At 39.2% G+C, this 15,005-nt stretch overlaps 1 protein-coding gene across 12 annotated transcripts in view; it reads right to left on the reverse strand.

Moving 5' to 3' along the window:
* LDB3 (LIM domain binding 3) overlaps nt 1–15,005 on the reverse strand; it is a 121,687-nt gene that overhangs the window by 76,979 nt on the left and 29,703 nt on the right. For 10 of the 12 annotated variants that reach the window (XM_040563354.1, XM_040563362.1, XM_040563365.1 and 7 more), the window contains exon 3: nt 8,523–8,674. In XM_040563354.1, the coding sequence (XP_040419288.1) occupies nt 8,523–8,674 (152 nt within the window). Of the gene's footprint in view, nt 1–8,522; nt 8,675–13,373; nt 13,580–15,005 lie in introns of those variants that run through there. The other 2 variants (XM_040563358.1, XM_040563360.1) reach the window with 2 other exon arrangements.

Raw genomic sequence — 15,005 nt, forward strand, 5'->3', positions numbered from 1 at the left:
ATTCAGTGCTTGTATGTAGCCTATCACAACCTGGTCTAGAGATGTGAATCACTCTCCCCAGTAAACATAATAGATAAGAATTCTGAAGACTCGGACATCAAAAATATTTCCCTAAGTTCTTTAGCTGAAAAGTATCTGATGTGAAACATAGCCATTTCCCCTGCCACGCAGATAGTGTACCTCTCATTTTTAGACTACACCATTCAAGTACCATCAGGCTCCAGGTCAGTCTTGCAACTCTTGGCTTCTCAATAACTTTCTAAAGGGTGAAAGTCATTCAGCTAAAGATTACAGAGCAGCTCTTGGGGTTGCTGTAGAGCATCACCCTGAAGAACCAGCACCAAAATCAGGGAATCACAGCCAAGCCTCAAAGGTATGAGGATGAATCTATCTCCTTTAAAAAAAAAAAAAGTTCACAAAAGAATAATAAAAAGCTTAATAACAACTGCCTTCTGTAGACACACAGGAGTTCAGGTGTTGTCCAAATCCAAATAGGCTTCTCATGTTATACAGATGAAGTCTATTTTTTCCCCTTGCATCTCGACTTTTTCTAAAAGCGAAAGCCAAACTCTGGATACTTTGAGCATCCTGACCACAAATAACTTTGGGTTATTTTAATTAATTTAAATTTATTTCCTGAAGCCATTACTGACGCACATTTACTTGGCTGGTTTTCCTGTAATTCCTCTTACTTGGAATGTGGACATTACAATGTGCCACATGGCTTTTAGAGCATTTCTAATTGACATATACAGCATATATGGAAAGAAAAATTAGAGAACTGGGATAATTAGATCTTAACTACAGTTCAACTCATTTATATATTCACTCTTTCTGTTTCCAAGCTAAAATACGTCAATAAGCTTTCCATAAATAACTTTTTTCACCACCTTTTCTGATTGTTTAGAGGACATGAACTGTTGTGTTGTACATGGAGCCAAACACCCCTTGGCACTGTCCCACCACAATAACATTCAGTAACCACTGTCTGGGCAAAGCTTTAGAGCTTGTGAAAGACAGGAAAATCTTCAGCTGTTGCCACAAGCAACTGACATGTTTGCAAGCACTACTTGGAGATACCTGCAGAGATGCACATCCTACTTTGTAGTGTGCCAATACCTATATATTTACATCTTGCTTACTAGGCAAAACAGACAAATTAACAAAGACTCTCAAGAAACCCAAATTGAAAAAAAATACATATACCACAGCTACTACATGGGTCAAATGCTCTTTCTTCACCAATAACTGAGATTTGATGAAAAAAGAATGAGGCCTGGCAGCTTTTTTAGTGGCTGATGGGCATGCAACACCACAATAAAAAGGATCCAAAGGAAACCAGTAACCTCACGTACACAATAATGCATTTCAAGATCGATCCTGTAAAGCCTTAGCATTTTGCCTGATTGAATGATTCCTCATTCCACTTCTTAAAAACACTGTCTCAGCCTTTCCAATCTGATTGAAGCAAATAATTTACATTTTGACACATCCATGCTTAGGCCAATCAACATTAATCACTAAGAAAAGGTCCCAGCCCTAACACATTGTGACCTTCTTGTCAGCTGTAACATTTGGGGTAACATATCGGCTTCCTGGTTGCAGAATGCAACCAATAACTAACTGTGTGTTAGAAAGATTATAACTGTCATGTGTATTGAGTTGTGTAAGCCCATTGACTCTGATGAGATGCGCCAGTGATACTCATCATGACCTTTCCATGGTGAGTGCAACGTAATACATACAAGAATTCACATGGAGATTATCTTTAGCTCATCCATAGAATATTTCTCAGACAAATAAAAGGATGATTTTAACCTCACTTCTGAGCTGGTATTTGGGGGACAGGGAGGAAGTGATGTGCATGCTGAGAACCGTTCTAATCCCCAAGCAGAATCTTGCTGTAATGAAAACTTCACTGTCCTTTAAAGCCTTGGCATATATCCACAGTTTCCAGGCTCTTTTCTAAAACTAACAAGGACACTTAATGCAGCGAGTGTAAATAGCAGTCCACTCAAGCTGCTCGTGTAAGGAATATATTTATATTCATTGCAGTTACTGACGTTTATATTTTATTTTCCATGGAAAAAGCCACTCATCAATTTTTAAAGCATTAAATGTTACTACTCAAAGATGGTAACTCACAGCCTTGTAACAAATCCTACTGTCCTCTCATACCTGCATACAGAGGGGATTGGGTGGGCAATGGGATTCACCTCTATTTCAACAAGGACTGAGGGAGTACCACTTGTCAGCTCATAGTAATACAGGTTAACTTCCTTAATCCACTAGAAGAGTATGTCTTTTTCAATGCTCTGAGCATTCAGCATCATCAGAAATTTGGGGAAGAAACTGTGGATATTGAAGGTAAATGGTTGTCTGAAGTTCTAGAGTCAAATGTCTAGGCAAAATAGTCTCACATCACATTCACCATTATTGTTACTCTCCTTTTTTCTACTAACCTGATTAAAATTTTGAATTCACACAATTTGATTAAGTAAAGCATGTAAACATCTGACTACTCAGCTATCATCATCTTTCCAACAGTAGATTTTGGAATACCTCTCCTGAATACAGGTACATGCAATCACCTACAGACTGAAGTGCCCAACTGAGTAACTGTCCTATGAGGAGAGGCTGAAGACCCTTGGGCTGCCCAGCCTGGAGAAGAGGAGGCCAAGAGGTGACCTTATTGCTCGCTACAGCTCCCTAAGCAGGGGAAGAGCAGAGGGAAGTGCTGATTTCTTCTCCCTAGTCACTGATGGCAGGATGCAAGGGAATGGCACCAAGCTGTGCCAGGGAAGGCTGAGACTGGATATTGGGAAAAAATTATTTACTGTAAGGGTGGTCAAACACTGGCACAGGCTTCCTAGAGAGGTGGTTGATGCCCCATGCCTGCTGGTGTTCAAGGGGCATTTGGATAATACCCCTAATAACATGCTTTAGTTTTTGGTTATCCCTGAAGCGGTCAGGCAGGTGGACTCAATGATCTCTGAAGGTCCCTTCCCACTGAACTACTCTCGTCTATTCTGACTTGTGCAGGTCTCCAAAACACACTGTCCACATGGTTGCAGATCTCAGTACTCAGCCCAGTCTAGATCAGAATTACTCCAGTGAACATGACATGGAATATCTAACATTACACCAGCTTTGAATTTTTTTCCTGATATTTAGCCAGTATTTTCTTGATTTAACCTGTAAATTCTGCTGATAATCATAATAGCATATTTAAACAATTTCTATAGAACTCAGGAAGGGAACAGATTAAAGGGCAGTGCTTAATTCTTTTTTTTCTTTTTATACTCTGATATTCTTTTCTCTTAAGTGTCATCTAATTTCAGACTATATTTCTATGGCAATATGAACATATTTGTACTTGAAAATATGGTAAGAGCCTATCATTTCTAGTGAAATGTTATCAAAGCAAGTTGAAATGTGAGTAGTGTGTTTTGAACACTTAAGGCTGAGTTGTTAAATACTGTGTTCTGATAGAAGACAGGCATTCATATCCGTAGTCCAGTCTGACATGGTAGCAATGGACTTGCTTCTGCATCCAGTAATTCAGAAGTCCTCACTGGAGTCTTGATTGGGTCCTTGTCCCCTGAACTTTTCAGTGCTGCTGTGCTAGCCATTGAGTCCCAGGTGGGAATCCTGAGCTGTAAAAGTGTTGCTGCAGTCTCATCCAAGAAGCAGTCGTTTGGCACTGGGAATTCAGTTTCCATGGTTTTAAGATAGCAGTTGAAAGGCAGTAACAACGAGTTAAAACTTAGTTACCCCCAGAATGGACTACAGGAGATGCATTCAGAATGCTGAACGCAAGCACTAGCAAATTATCACTAGCATCAGTGTTCCTTTCAAAAACAGAAAAAAAAAGTCACATTCACATGGGCTCAGATTCTCCTTTTATAATTAAGTAGTGCCTGAATGGAAGCATCACTAATCTGATGAATGTAATAAAATCATTCAAAGAAGGAAAAAATTTCCAAAGCCATACTTTTATTTTCTGTTTGGTTTTACTGATAATTTCCTTTTTGGCAATGTTTCTACAGAATAATTGGAGTACCACTATTTTAAACTGTGCTTTCATGACAATTGCCTACAGAAAATTGTTTACCCTTAAACTGGTATATACACCCTCTTCTAATTCTTCAAGCATAAACCCAGCCTAGATCTGGTTCTGATTTTAAAATGTGCCTATCAGCAGACGTAAAACATGCACAGAATTGTTTACTATTTACAGCTTCAGACAAAAGAAAGCAGTTTACAATAACCACTGAATTTCCTTTGCTTGCAGTTTGCTGTCACCACAGGCTTTATTTATAGTAGGCCTGAAATAAATACTGCAGAATCAGCCATCTTTTGGTGCTGCGCAAGAAAAGGAAAGCTATTAAATATTTACCATAAATCTCTCATAACTTTGCCTCTGATTCTTTCCCTTTTGCTAGAAAAAAGGATTATTTAGCTCCTGATTTTCCAGCAAAAGGTAGTCAATTGTGGCTGCCTGGAAGTAAATGGTGCTCCATCATTGGCATGCCCTTGGAGGGGAAGGTTGTGTCAATGCCCACCAGGCACAGAAGGCCTGCACCTTCCCTGCTCCTCTGCAGCAGCACATGGTGATGCCAAAGCAGGCGTCTTAGAGTGTCACAGGAATGCTTGTGCCAGCAGAATGAGACACACTCATGTTACAGCACTTTCCAAAACTAAGTCAGTACATTTGGTGAATCTTTTCCAAGGAGGCTGATCAGATTCCTTGAGTTAAGATCAAATGAATGTTGTGGATGCTCCAGTGAAATGTGTTGACAAATAATACTGCACTCATGCATTGCATTTACTGTGAATTTAAAAAAGAAACCTATTTGTAGCAAATAAAAATAGATTTTGCATGCATCTCATTTTTCACCTGTGAAATGAATGCTGGAGGACAATAAGCAGATGGCCTAGTCTCTGTGGGACAGACATCTAGTTAAAGATGAACTTTGACTGGCCCAGAACTAAAATGCCTCAGGGCAGCTGTGTAGCTCAAGTAACCGATTAGAAACTGATACTGAAAAATGACTGAGAACTAAACTCCAGTAAGGCACAAAAGGATTAAAAGCAATCTCTTTTTCCACCAGAGTTCATCACAGAGTATTATCATAGCCTTCCACAGCATTGTCTTGCAGAGCTAGCACCATCTCATTCAGTACATCCTGAGTAATATGGGTATCTAAGGAATCACACAACAGTCTGGGTTGGAAATGACCTTAGAGATCATCTCCTTCCAAACCCCCTGCCACGGAATAATGAATTCGCTGCAGCTGTATAAGTATCTAATGTTTTAGAATATCAACATTATTGTTTGCCCGAATATTATTGTACCTCATGGAGCTCTACTGTGTAACAGCGCTCAGTGTCAAAGAACTTTCTTTCCTTCTCCTCTCACTACTGCTCTCTCTCCTGCAGAGAAAGGGAATTCACTTGCTAGATACATTCTTCTGTTTTCTAAACTGAAGGAAGCAGAGCTGGCCTGGCCTCTCTTCCTCTAGGATCTAGGAATAGTCCAAATACTTCAACTCCTTACCACACCACTTGCCTCTCTGCGTCCTTTAACTTCCCAATAGCAGCACAGGGAAGCACACTACAAGTTTGGGAACTAGGTATCCAGAAATTGAAAACAAGCAGTCAGAAAAGGCAGCATTTCACTCAAAGGCCAGTAACAAGTCAAGTTCTGACTGCCTGATCAAACCTCTGGCATATTTGGCAAGACCTCCATTCACGTTTTGTGAAGGTTCATGTGAATCCATAGCAAGGATGAGGTGATGAAAGGTAAATTTAACAGTGAGTTTAGGGAAGGAAGTGGTCAGAAAACACTTGACACCCACAACTTCCTGTAGATATCCCATAATGGGATATCTACATGACAAACATGGACAATTGAGCGCCGGCCAGCACTCCACACCAAGCACTCACTGAAGAGCTATGTTAGCTACACCGAACAGTGCAGATTGACAGTACTTGAAGAAACACTGTTTGTGTACTCAGAGAAGTGCAGATTCTCATTGTTTGGGCAGGAAAGTATGGATGGGCAGTCTTATTGCTTCCCCTCTGCTATATTTGATGTCTTGCAGTTCTATGTCCTGCACAAGTGCTGACACCATGTACGCTTTTCTTGACAACCAAATAAAAAATAACCAGTCCCCCACCCTGAAAAAGAAACTCCACGGGGAATTTAAGTGTGATAATAAACGTGAGTAGCAGCAAACAGTGTCTGAACTGTCAGGTTATAAACAACGCTCATGAAACCTTCTTGGTCAGGATCAATAAAAGGAAAGGCCATCACTCTTGAGAGCCAATAGCCATTAGAAAAATAAAAAACTTTTGGTCTCAGAGTGCTTACGTCTAGATTTCCTGTTCCACTGCATCCTCCTTGGCATTATAGACTAAACAAGCGAGTTCCTTGTGACTTTAGTGCTGCAACAGCGGAAACAAGCCACAGATGGCCTGGTAAGGCATTCCATGATCTTGAAAAATGTTTTGTAGAGCAATATGACTACTTCACATTAATGTCCAAGATAATCAGAAAGTAGGGCTTAAATGTTCCTATCACAGCAATCAATTCCTAATTCGCATATATGACTTTCCATTTGAAAGGATTCCTGCTTCCAAACTTCTACGCATATTAGATAATTTAGTGTCCCCATCTCTATAGCATGTACAGAAACTAGTTTTTGTTTTCCATAGTAGTAGTACAATCTACTCCAGCTCCATTGCTGCAAGCTATTTCAAAACAAAACAAAATAAACAACAACAACAAAAAAACAGTCTTTTTCCCGGTAACCAGGTCACAGAAGATTTTGATTTTGTCCTTCTGTTCTTTCTGTGGTTGAAAATTACAACCACTTGTGACCTATCCAATATTTTTTTTGGGGTGTTAACTATTCTTCCTCTCATGAATGCAATTTTCATAAAATTATGTGTTGAAAAATTTTATCTCAATATAAAACACAATGATCCAACAGAAAAGCAAACAGATGTTCTAAATATCAGAAAGGTTTTTCCTTAACTTCCAAATAACTCAAAACAATGTAAATAATTTTTTAAAAAGGTGTCATACATATCTCTTTATCATTAACATTCATTAGAATGGAGTATAAAAACGTTGGAGTTGGCCATGGGATGAGGATTCAACTACATGCATCCAAGATATTGCCCCATCACCCTAAAGTATTTGCAGGCCACAATAATTCTAAACGGCCATTTTTTAACTGGCTTCTGATATAAAGCCCATTTCAGTAAGTTTAGGATCAGGCTCCTGGTCTGTTTTATTTCGGCTGAAAATCTTGCGTAAGCACATTAGAGAGACACTTGCACATCATATGAGGTGGTAGAAATCAGTCCAGGCATCTCCCCATCTTCCTTGCATTTCTTGAAACAGCTAGACCACAACCTCAAAGAAAACTCTTTGAGAAAGTCTGAAACACTTGAAAAGTGGAAAGCTCTATTTTAAGCTCTTTTCTGGGAAATATATAGATCTACCCAGTGTTCTCACAAAAGCTAACTAATACGTTGCAAATTTGTTAGCATCTTTTCACTTTGTGTACTTATTACCTGGGACATGCACTTAAAGACAAACTTGAAAATTACAAAACCACGTGGGAAATTCAGCCATACATCTTTCTTTAGAGTACCCTGCTATGTCTTAGAAACCTGAGCTAAAGCTCTGTGCCCCTTAGGTGTTAGCCTGTTCCTGATGCTACTTAGCTCAACTCTGTATCAATATAAGATTTTCTGATACGTTCTCAGGAATTTTACTTCCCCATTACAATTTTTCTAATTACCACTTTCTATGCCAGTCTTTGCCCAGCCTATGTAAAAATTACCTCCTCCACAAGGCAATAAAAATGGCAGTTACTTTGCTTCGTATTGTAACAGAGCTGTAAATGTTAATGCAACTATTACAGAAAATCTCTGTGCAAGGTTATCTGACTTGAGAGCAAGTTTTCTAAAAAGGAAGCAATACTAACCAGGAAAAGTTAAGAGATCTGTTATGCGAAGGGATTCTGCAACTTTCAATCTCACAGGTGCTAAACCATGAATAAAAATTCTCAGCCTGCTGTGGGCATGCACTCTGGGGATGACAGGTTCCCACCACTGGATCACAACACTTGTGATATGATGGCTGTTTCTAGAATAGTCACTCATAAATGACCAAACAAAATTGCATGTTGCCCACGTGGGAATGAGCAAAAGAAACATCACTGTTGGACTTACTTTCTAACAAGAGCCTGAATTCACAGGAAATACACCTGTATTCAATGGGCTAAATTCAACACAGAAACACTCGCATAGCATATCAACCATACTGATACCTATAAAAATCCATGCCAACTTCTGCAAGAATCACAGCAGATTTTGACTGTCTACTTCATATCTGTGCCTGCTTCAAATAAATCTAACAGGCAAAGATGAAGCACATATCCCTTAGTCATGAGTTTCACAGGAAGCCCTTTGGAAAGCAAAAATTTTAACCTAAATCAACTTACTTCTGAAGAGTAAGGCTCAGGTTATAGCTGGCGGACTTGATCTTGTTCTGAGCCTCTAAGTGGGTCATGCTGTCAGTGTTGACTCCATCGATGGCTACCACAAGGTCCCCTTGGTTCATCTGTGACTGTGCTGCCTTGCTGCCAGGGGTGATCTATGTGGGAGAAGAGAGAAGAAAAAGAAAAGTTCTTATCTGTGCAAGTCATTCTGCACACAAAGCACTTCTACAGAACCTGTCTAGAATTATAATGGGAGATTTCCCTCAACTACTGCTATTGCTACAGCTATTACTGTGCGGAAATTAAACAAACTCAGTTAACTCACATTTCTGAAAAGGACCAGGACAACATCTGCTTGTCATTATTTACATGTTAAGAAGTTAAATCCAGTGTAGTGGTTCTCTTACCACATATTTTCTCCTCTTCAAGGGGATAATTATAATTACTTATATTGGAGTAGTATATAGAGACATTAGTCAGAATTGGAAAACTAAGAAGTCACTATCTGCAGCATGATTTGTTGTGTTTTTCCTCCTAAAAGTCATTTTTCCCTAATTAATTCATTATCCTGAGCTGACAGAAAACGGTTGTGTGTGAGGGGCCTTGGACATGCTTTCCTTCTTTTGTAGTGATCTTTACAGGAAATAATTCTTCTTAACCTTCATTTACAGCTCCATTACCAAGATACACCACTACACATCCAAGATAATCTCATCAGTCTGTTGCACTTGACACTCAAAAAAAAAACACAACAAACACCAGCACATTTAGAAATAAGAAGCCACAATGCTCTGACTACAAATCCAACTATTGTGACAACAGTTTAGAAATTCTGGTTGCTCAGTATGGCATTGCACTGTGTTAGCTCCAGATGCCTTGTGGAATGCATCTTCTTCAAGAGGACAGTATCCTGACCTCCATTTTACATAGCCCGCTCAGCCTGCAGCTGTATGACATTGATTCACTACAGCCATCTACTGAACTTTGCTCCATTAGGGAACTCCAACTAAAAGAGAAGAGCTTTCACATACCTTCAGCCACTTTTTAGTGAGCACATCAGATTCGTCCTCTGCTCTCTGCACTCAGTATTTAGAGGGTACAGACATAAGCTGTAGTCTTTTATTTTTTTAGGTACCCACTTCCTTATATTCCTCACTTAAAAATAATAATAATAAAAAAAAGACACAAAAAAAACAACACCACCAACAAAAAACAACACAATAATCTAAAATGCTACAACAAAGACTGCAGTCAACAATTCTCTTGTGCCTTCTGTACGTTGAGCATAAAAGTGAGATGTGTCTGTTTGTAAGCCAAAAATCTTGTGTGAAAGGGTGAAATATGTTGACTTCTCTCTCAGTTTCTCTGATTTCTGCTTCTTCCAATCCAAAATTTAGATGTTATATCTAGAAATAAAGATACCGTGGGTAACTACAACTGACACAGAATTAGAGTCAAATTAAGAGCCAGGAGATGGTCATACTAGTGATTTGGTTTCACTTACTCTAGTGGGATATTTTCTGCCTAACCCTTTTAGAAAACACTACCAAAATGGAACATGTATTTATCAGAAGAACCTATAAAGCACATATTCCTGGGCAAATTTGGATTTTTAACTATGGCCATTGCATTGGCCTATCTGAGGCTAAGAGCTACAGAAGAGCTACAGAAAAATTGTGAAAAATAAGGAAATGGTCATGATCACGGCTTACCAGCCAGCAAATGAAAGGAAGGGGATTTATCGTCATCTCTTCAGCTACGTATAACAACAGTAACAAATTCTGTGCTATATTCATTCATACAGCTCTACTGTTCCAATTCCCATTTCAAGAGCCAGTGCAGCATTGATGTCACTTTCCCTCTAAAATTCAGGTTATTATAGCTGCATAAACAGTACTACGTAAGACTTGCAAGTTTTAAAGATCGATCTAATTTATTCTGTCCATAATTCAAAATTGTAATAAGCATCAGGAAAGGATTACTTCTTCCCCCCGTCTTCTCACTGGCTAATAAATATGCTATGTAGGTTAACTGGTTCCCTACAGCTTTACACAGGAGGCACTGTTAAAATCCAGAATTCTAATTTGTAATCAAAAAATCAAAATCAAGAAATATACCTATTTTAGATAGAAGCTAACAGGCCTATCTGAGAAACTTTCAAGTGAACCCAGAGCGTGCAGTTACAATGGATATTGAGAACAGTCAGCAATTGCTGGGGACAAAATACCAGTGTACATATGGAGATACAGGAGAGCCAAATCTGAAGTGTCAAGGCACTTTCAAGACTATCTTGTTCCCATTTTTAAAGATCCAGCAGAAAGGAATGGAATGCGAAGTGTTTTTCTGTTGGCATGCTCCTTACTCTGAAAATTCAGCTCTGATCTACCATTTACTTACTAAATAATCACAGACAGAGAAGATCTGTCTTTGTGAAAATTTCAGAAATTATCTTCTATTTAAAAAGTTTAAAAAAATATATTTAAAAAATGAAGCGTGAATGTTAATTCAACCTCAAAATTAGACTGAAAATCCAGACCCAATTGTCACAAAGTCAATTCTAGTTTGCTTGTATCCCAGCTTCTCTTTTAATACAAAATTACAAAAGCAATACTGAATATAGAAATATAATACTGTCAACGTAAAATATAGTTTCATTTTGTCCACTAATGCTTTTATCTTAAAACATCACTAAATCTACACAGAGCTATTTCAGAAAACCTTTGTAATGGTCTTAACTCACTTGCTCTAGATTACAGCACAGCCTTCGGATGCTAGGTGTTGCGAGTGACTTTATTTAGGGCTACAGTGAGACGTTTGCCAGAGATTCATGGTATAGCTATAATATCTGTCAATTGATTTAAAAGAAAACAAAACAAGAAAAACAAGCCAGGATACTGCTGACAGTAAGATATAATTTTAATGGCATTTCCTTAGCACCCCAAGCACAGACTTCATCTTGAAAAGCAAAGCATATTTCACCTCTCTCAGAAGAGCACAGAAATACTTGCTGCTTCAGAGATGTGGATTTTTAGCTCTCAAAAACTTCCTACAAGACAGACATCTGACTTCCAATATCCCCAGCTTAAGGCAAGTGGGCTGGCTGGAAGTATCACATGTTGCTTTGAATGCACCACAGAGAATTCTTACTACACTCTTTTGTGAGGAGAGCTGTATACTGGGTGAAAATATAGCACAACAGTGACAGCTGTGCCCTAAAAAATAAGTCTGCACCGGGTTCAGAGTAAGTGCTACTTAGCAGGAGTCCTGGGAGGCAGCGTACAAAGTGCAGCTGCTGCACCACCTTGAGAGCAGCATGTGTTCTCGTGCAAGCCCCCTCAGCTCCACTCCAAAGGGAAAGAGACAGGGATCAGGCAGCATTTGAGTGGCTGAGTGTTAAAATACTAATGAGAATACTTGTATAAACAGATGGATGGACACAGCTTCCCTGCCCCCAAGGAATTCCTAATTTACAGACAGACAAAAATACATACAGAGGCCTACGCAAGTGAGAAGGTGCTAATACTGCAGCTTGCAGCATTAGCCAGGGCATCTTCTTTTCCTAGGACTTGAGCTATGCCTGCCCCCTTCCTGACCCAAGCCCCCAAATCAACAAGTTAAACTTTTCTCATTTAAGAGCAGTATCTCACTAGCACTAGAAATATGCTAAAGCATTGGGAATTAATACCCTCTTCTCCTCAGGATGTCTAGGACAGAAGAAAATATTGAAAGGAAATGTTCCTTTCCATAGTCAGAAAGGCTAAAACTCTGAGATGGGATATAAGCTATCAGTTACCAGAGGCTGTAGCACATATTACTACAAGAAAAGAAATAGACAGATGCTAAGGATCATTAGAAAGTAAAATCTATTACCCTGTGGAGAAAGCAGCATTTAATCTCCCTCTTAACTTTTTGCCACTAGATTTTTATATAGAAGTTTCCAACAAACCTTCATAGGCTTTCTAAGCACTGAGGCTCACAGTGTCTGGGAGTGGCAGGAAAACTTCCTTGTTTTACAGAGGGGCACGACCCACTGGAAGGGGACATTGAAACCCCTCTGCAGACCAATTAACACTGAATGCCCATATGAACCAACTACTTATCTCTGGACTGGAGACAGCAGTTCCTCTCCTATTTACATTGTGAAAAAGTTAATCGGGGAAATTTATATTATTGTTTCCCTTCCCATCCCTGTCTCCATAACAAATGTGTAACAACTCCCAAGGGAAATTCATTGGTTTTCTTAGACAATTCTGGACAAGAAATGACAGCAAAGAAAAGGAGTAAGTCACTGGGGTAATTCATCCGACAGAAATTCAGCATTTCACCCTGCACATTGCCAGAAGGCATGAAACAGGAACAAAGGAAGAAACAGCCTAGATAGCCTTCCTCATACAGCAAGCATCCCACTATCTTTGATGATGGCTTTTTTACCTTCCAGGTCTGGATGGGAGAACTGAGCAACTCTGATTAACTGTAAAGGCATGGGGCTGCAGAATACTGCGAATAAAAGTCCTTGTACATATCATTAACCACTCTCAGAGAAAGCTGTAAAAAGCAGCTACCATTTTCCCAAAGACAATGTCTGACTGTTTTTCAGTTTACTACAAGGCTTCTTAATAAAAATAAATATTTTGCTTGGGTTTTAATAGGAAAACAAACCCCACCTTAAATAAATGCTCAGGGGATCTACAAAATATGCCACTGACACCTTGAAGAGTTTCCATTTATACTAAACAGAGCCGAGCTGGCAAGCTGCAGAGGCATTCTGAAGTGGCCTCTCAGCCTGTGCTTCATCTGTAGTTAGGAAGGAAGATTACAATACATGTGAGAACACCCAAAATAGCTTTAATCTACCTCCCTTGCGTACCAGGAGCCACAATGCCACAGCAGCACGGAGATTTTGTAGGACAGCCAGTCAAAGGCTTACAGTACAGGACACTCTGTGCTGAGATCTGTACTGCAACAGCAGAACTGCAATTAGCACTTGAGCTGTGCAGTTTACCTCTCAGACTTGGGTATGCCAAACCATGGTGGAATGCTACCTCCATAAACAACAAACACTTACACTCTTCTTAAAGCCTCTACAAGGCCACTGTTCATCCACAATATATAGGCATTTCAAGGGCAATGACTGAGAAGCAGCTCTTTTTGCCTAGCTAAATAGACCCAGGTGATGAAAATAAGCCAAAAGTGAAAGATTTTCAGCTGGGAAATGGAAGGACGCACATGGTCAATACTTAGGGAGAAAAGGCTTTGAGGAATATTTTAAATGAATGCAAATGCTCTTGTCCCTGATTTGGAGGAGTTGCAATCATTCCCTCCCCTGTCCCCTCTCCACCTTATCCTTGTTTAAAATAAAGGATAATCTACAGATGAGATAGTCAAACATGGATGGGGCTTTTGAAAAGGATGTGTTGGCATAGCCAGAAGACTATTCAGCTCTCTAAATCTTGTATAACATTACTGTTAATAATCTCTTTTCTCTTTTTCTTCACTGAAAAATAGCTGTTACTCAGCATCATAGCATGTACTATGTATCTTGCAGAAATGAAATGGAGGCAGAATTGGGTCATACAACAGACTTTGATTGTTTTAAGGAGCAAGTGAGCAAGTTCTTTGGTATCAGAGTTTAATGTCCTTAAAGCAAATAAAATTTGAGAAAATAGCTGAGGTATTGATGCTTCATGTTCTGGCAACCCAGTATATGTGAGTATTTCTGTCAGCTTCTACAGGACAACTCCCTGCAGCAAAATTACACGGAGCTTGTAAGTGCTTGAAGGATTTCAATTACCAAATTTCTTCAAAGTTTCCCCCTTCCTTACCTCTCTTTTATTCACTTTGAATTCATTTTAAGGCAATTGATAAGGTAATAAATTGATAACGTTCTAGTAAACAAATCTTACCTATCGATATAACCTTTCAGATTGTCACAACTCTCAGCTTCTTGAAATCTATTCTGTTTTTTGACTTCCTGATACAATTTGTCTCATCTCCCACTACAAGCATTAGCAATAAACTGAGGGTTTTATGTCTTTTACTATTGGCCACTATGGTAAGATTTTCTTTAAGTTCGTTCTTCTTAAGGCATTTCATTGTATTTAACTAAGACCACAATGCTTTATGATCTGACAGAGTTTTGATCCATTCAGCAACAATAAGGCCTCTCTGAAAGTGCATTTGAGACAATACTGTTTTAGCTTGGCATTTAGTGGCCCGCAGCCATTTCGACATTAAGCAGCTCAGAATAATAGCTTTGACTTTGAGCATGTCCTGAGGATGGGGCACAGATATGTCTGCTCTATTAGTGACTCTTCTGCTCCTGTGTGTTTGTAAGTTAGGATGCTTTGATGCAGGCTTAGACTTAACTCTTCTTTAGATGTGCATGTTTATTGAGTTCTTTTTGTTTCTGGCTGCCAGAGGAATAATTCCTCCTCTGATCAACAAAACACTAGCTGCCGGTTTGACACAGCAAATAGCAGTCCTGTC

Source organism: Cygnus olor, chromosome 7, assembly GCF_009769625.2.
Source record: "Cygnus olor isolate bCygOlo1 chromosome 7, bCygOlo1.pri.v2, whole genome shotgun sequence".
Taxonomy (NCBI): domain Eukaryota; kingdom Metazoa; phylum Chordata; class Aves; order Anseriformes; family Anatidae; genus Cygnus; species Cygnus olor.